Below are 5,652 nucleotides of genomic sequence, written 5' to 3'. Positions count from 1 at the left end.
TCTCTTTTTGCCGAACTGCTAAGTTACGGGGACGTAAACACACCACCATCGGTTGTCAAGCGATGTTGGGGGGGACAAACACAGACACACAAACACACACACACATACATATATACATATATATATATACATATACACGACGGGCTTCTTTCAGTTTCCATCTACCAAATCCACTCACAAGGCTTTGGTCGGCCCAAGGCTATAGTAGAAGACATTTGCCCAAAGTGCCACGCAGTGGGACTGAACCCGGAACCATGTGGTTGGTAAGCAAGCTACTTACCACACAGCCACTCTTGCGCCTATATATATATATTAAATTCAAATTACGATAAACATAAACAAACAAACGAAGTTTGCTTTTAGAACCGTTGAGATGTCTTAGAAAGTTAAAGATTTCAAATTTTTAAACACAGGATAATGCTAATAATATAGCCTGAACAGGATAAACTACCCTTATTTTGCAGAAAAAAGTGTAGGCGGCCAGCTATGAGACTCGAACTCACACCTCCGTAATTACGCGTTGCGGTGCTCTTAGACCGATTAAGCTAAACTACCCACCACAAGTTTTTCTGCAAATCTAAGATGTATATATATATATATATATATATATCCATACACACACACAAATATAAATATATATGAATACATATATACATTACGTATGTAAGTGTGTGTGTATATTTGTGTCTCCTTGACCTGATGTCATGTGATACACGTGAGAGTCACTGTTATGGAGGCAGTGGAATTATTTATTTTTCCACATGATTATAATCTACATCACTAAAATGAATTGGAAAACAATGCTCAGATGCATGAAATATAAGCTTCTTCTTCTGAGCCTTTTTTCTTTTGTACATTAAATTCTAATGTAAAAGATATCCATAGAAAATTTCAAGACAAAAAAAAATACTCCTTTTTCTGAAAGTTGTGAGGAAATAAATCAGAGGGGTGAGGTGAGGGCACACTTCTGTAGTTATTTAGTGAGTGAGGTGAAGAAAAGATACAAAAGAAAACTAGACACAACATATCAATAGATGGCACAAATGGGCGAGTCAAATGTCATTTAGTGACTAGCAGAAAAGCACCCGGTGAGCAATCTTTCTGCTAGTGATAATAACAACAATAATGATGATGATGATGATGATGATGATGATAACAATAAAGTAATACTAACCATCTCCAATTTCTTGGTAGAACAAATGTGTTCCAAAACCAAATACACAGTTTTCCTGAGAGAATATCCAGACCACGTCATCTGAAATGGTGTTCTTGTTTCTGGCAATAAATGTTGAAGCATCGTATGTAACTTTGCCGACATAGTGGTGTATAGTAAACTGAGTAGCAGATGATAAGCTGTTTATATTTAGGCTATAAAGAAAACAAGAAGGAAATATATATATTAAGTAAATAAATAAATATATATGTATATTAAGTAAATAAATATATATGTGTATATAAGTAGAAGAAAAGAACATGGGCTTGAAATGGTATGTTTTTATTTTGTATGTTACATATGTTTCAGTATTTGGTAACAAATGATGTTACACAATAAATGCAATCCTTACTGTGCTTATTAAATAGGGATGGGCTCTAACCATCATCACAGCAGTAGCTCATACCTTAATATTAGCACCTTCCCTTCTCCCTCTCCCCACTTCCAATTCCCCTTATGTATCTGGTGCACCCTTTGTTACATGTTGAAATTATTACTGAGGTGTATTGATGAATCATAGTGCTAAGCCTACTATTGGCACTTGATATTGTTATGTTGTTGTTGTTGTTATTATTATTACTTCCACCTTAGCGAAGACTAATACCAACCACTCCACAGAGTGTCCTGGGTGCATTTTATGTGGCACCATCACTGCTTTAAGTGGCATCAGCACCAGTGCTTTTTATGTGGCATCTTGGTTTTAAGATCTCAATTCTGTTGTGACAGGTGAGTTTTCTCAAGTATATCAATACACTGCATATTTTGGTCCTCTGTCATTTTGTAAGGTTGACAGAGACAACTCATAAAATGAAAACTTGTAAAGCAGAGCAATAATTTCTCATAGTTACAAATTGTAATTTGTTCCCAGAAAAATATTTGACCCTTAAAATTTATAATACTCATAAATAAATGGCAGTAAAACAACAGTAGAATATAAAGAATATCATATAACTTAAGAAGAAAATCTTTTTTACGCAATAACATAACTTAATGCCAAGGACTAATTACATTTAGTTTGTTGTATCTAAATTTAGCATGACAAAAAAAATTTGAAAAATTGTTATTTTTCTTAAAGGTTTCTGGTAGAATATTCAGTGTGTAAGTAAACACTTGTTTTTCATTTTCAGATCCGGTTTACTTCACCCATCATTATGATGCTGCCGGCATCGACTACCTTGTCTCTGTGAGACCTAATGCTCAAAAGGTGCTTTTTACATGCCACTGGCATGGGTACCAGTTAGGTGACAACTATGATTTAACTTGGCTTGGACGGGTCTTCTGAAGCACAGCGTATCACCAAAGGTCTAAGTCACTAGTCATTACCTCTGTGAGACCCAAAGTTCAAAGATCATACTTCACTACCTTGTCTCATGTCTTCCTGGGTCCACCTCTCCACAATCAGAGATCGGCACTTCTTTACACAGCTGTGCTTTCCTTGTCCATACACATCACATGACCATACCAGTACAGTCGTCTCTCTTGCACACCACATAATGAAGACTTTTATGCCCAACTTTTCCCTCAAGATGCTTACACTTTGTCGTACAGGCACACTGACATTGCACTTCCAGAGAAGCATACTAGCTTTAATTTTTTCAAGCCTATGCATGTCCTATATTTATTTATTCAAACACAATGGAAACTACTTTAAAGCTTACTCTGTATGTCTACTGGATCAGAGCCGATCTGGAGCTGAGCACAATCAATAATAATAGAGTGGGGAAAATGTTTTGAAAAATACAACAAAAATAAGTTCAACAATATAAACAAGTGCAAACAACAATAAAAAATGAAACAATAGCATGCATGAGACTTACCAAGAGTTTCTGCTGTGAGTAGCTTCAATTCTGTTGATAATGACACCAACATGGCTTCTACTCTCTCTAACAGAGTCATTTAGGAGTTTAAATATACCATTAACCTGACATTAAAATAAACATTGGATATATTCTTTATATAATATATTACACAGTGTGTGTGTGTGTGTTTGTGTGTATACACACACACACACACACACACACACACACACATATATATCTTTTGTCGTCGGTCTTTTACTTGTTTCAGTCATTTGACTGTGGCCATGCTGGGGCAGTACCTTATATATAAAACCTGCTGGTTTTATATATATATAAAACCAGCAGAACTGATGGAAACACTGTAGATATGCATGCAGCCGTTCAAAAAGACCATCAAGTCACCATGCATGAATTGTCAGAGAATGTGAACATCAGTTATGGTTCAGTTCAGTTCATTTGCACTGTAGATTTGGGTATGCAATGTGCGTCTGCCAAGTTTGTGACAAAACTGCTTTCGGTTGACCAAGAATAAGACTGGGTTTCAGCTACACAGGATCTCCTCGATTGTGTGGAAGAAGATGAAAACTTTTTTGAAAACGGTCATAACAGGTGATGAATCATGGGCCTATGGCTATGACCCCAAACCTAAGACTCAGTCTTCACAGTGGAAGATCCCAAACTCTCTGAGACTGGAGAAAGCAGGAATGGGTTGAAGCAGTAAGAAGATACTGATAATGGTCTTCTTCAATTACAAAGGCATTGTTCATGATAAATATACTCCACCTGGTCAGGCAGTAAACAAGGAGTACTACTATGACATGTAGTGTTTGCAGGCTGCTGTTCATCAGAAAAGGACAGAAATGAATGCATCCAGTGAGTGGCAACTCCACCATAACATCACACCAGCCCATTCAGCACAGCTTGTACAGCAGGTTTTGGCCAAGCACAGCATTCTCCAGGTCCGACAACCACCATATTCTCCAGATCTTGTTCCTTTTCCAAAAATCAAATCCCACTAGAAAGGAACAAAATTTCAAAACATCAAGAAAATCCAAGATTGGCTGCCTCATCCAGTTGCCAATCCATGGGATGAGGCAGCTGCTTGTTATCCTAAAAAAGGATTTCCATCGATGGAGACAATGCTGGATAAAGTGTGTGGTTTCAGAAGGAGACTGCTTTGAAGGAAATTAAATGTCAAATTGATATGTGTTGCAGTTTTCTTTTTATAGCACCAGGCCTGGCATAATAATGTAGTAATGATCACGAGATTGATTGTTGAGGTAACTATTGTAAATCAATGAAATAAAAGGATTTGGTTGTAATTGTATCTATGCATGCATATATACATACACACATGTATGCATTCACATCCTGCCATATTTTTGTTGTATAGTGAAACTGTACACCCCTCCTGGTAAAAAGTGATAGTAGCCAGCCATTATAAATAGACCAGTAGCCAGTTGACAGAAAGAAAGTCAAGAGGTCAAGAGTATGTTTAGACTGTGTTGATAGTCGTGTCTGTGCTGATACAGTAATTATATTGTGATGCTGAGTGGGCATTATAAGGATCAAACCTTTTGAGAATAATAACACTGTATGACTGATGGGGCATACAGTGTCAGATAGAACCATTCTTATCGATGACTTTGGAATATAACAACATCTGTCAGAGTGACAACTGTCATCAAAAAACACACACAACAGTGGCAAAAGACTACTTTACAGCAATTTTTAAATAAATTTTGTATTGAATGCAATGAGCTCCTATGGCCAATAAATTTTTATTGTTCTAATTATTAATAACAGAGTGTGTCAAAAAAATAATTCGCACGCCGGTCAAAATGTTTAGTGGCATTTGTTTTGGCTCTTCACGTTCTGTGTTCAAAGATTGCTGAGGTCAGTTTTGCCTTTCAGCCTTTCATTTATAATGAAATAAAGTAAACTGACATATTCCCTTCCTTAAAAATTACTGGCCTTGTGCCAAAATTAAAGAATTATTAACATTATTATTATTATTATTATTGTTATTATTATTGCTTAAGGTAGCAAACCAGCAGAATCATTAGCATGCCAGGTGAAACACTTAGTGGCATTTCATCCATCCTTACATTCTGAGTTCAAATTCCACCATGGTCGACTTTGCATTTCATCCTTTCGAGGTCGATGAATTAAGTGCCAGTGAAACACTGGGGTCAATGTAACTGACCAGTCCCTTGCCCACCAAATTTCAGGCCTTGTGCCTTTAGTAGAAAAGAATTATCAATATTATTATTATTATTATTATTATTATTATTATTATTATTATTATTATTATTAAGGTGGCAAGCAGGCAGAATTGTTAGCATGCTGGGTAAAATACTTAGTAGTATTTCATATGTCTCTATGTGCTGAGTTCAAATTCTGCAGCGTTTAACTTTGTCTTTCATTCATTTTCGGATCAATTAAATAAGTACCAGTTGAACACTGGGGTTAATAAAATAAGTACCAGTTGAACACTGGGATTAATAAAATAAGTACCAGTTGAACACTGGGGTTAATAAAATAAGTACCAGTTGAACACTGGGGTTAATAAAATAAGTACCAGTTGAACACTGGGGTTAATAAAATAAGTACCAGTTGAACACTGGGGTTAATAAAATA

At 36.1% G+C, this 5,652-nt stretch overlaps 1 protein-coding gene across 1 annotated transcript in view; it reads right to left on the bottom strand.

The window, feature by feature from the left end:
• LOC106881740 (unconventional myosin-XVI) overlaps positions 1–5,652 on the bottom strand; it is a 39,997-nt gene that overhangs the window by 17,412 nt on the left and 16,933 nt on the right. The window contains exons 10-12 of the mRNA XM_014932230.1: positions 3,920–4,027; positions 3,031–3,134; positions 1,175–1,368 (exon numbers count right to left, since the gene is read on the bottom strand). Of these exons, the coding sequence (XP_014787716.1) occupies positions 1,175–1,368; positions 3,031–3,134; positions 3,920–4,027 (406 nt within the window). The remainder of the gene's footprint in view (positions 1–1,174; positions 1,369–3,030; positions 3,135–3,919; positions 4,028–5,652) is intronic.

This window comes from Octopus bimaculoides, chromosome 24 (assembly GCF_001194135.2).
Source record: "Octopus bimaculoides isolate UCB-OBI-ISO-001 chromosome 24, ASM119413v2, whole genome shotgun sequence".
NCBI classification, from domain to species: Eukaryota; Metazoa; Mollusca; class Cephalopoda; order Octopoda; family Octopodidae; genus Octopus; species Octopus bimaculoides.
This window is presented reverse-complemented; position numbering and strand designations above follow the sequence as displayed.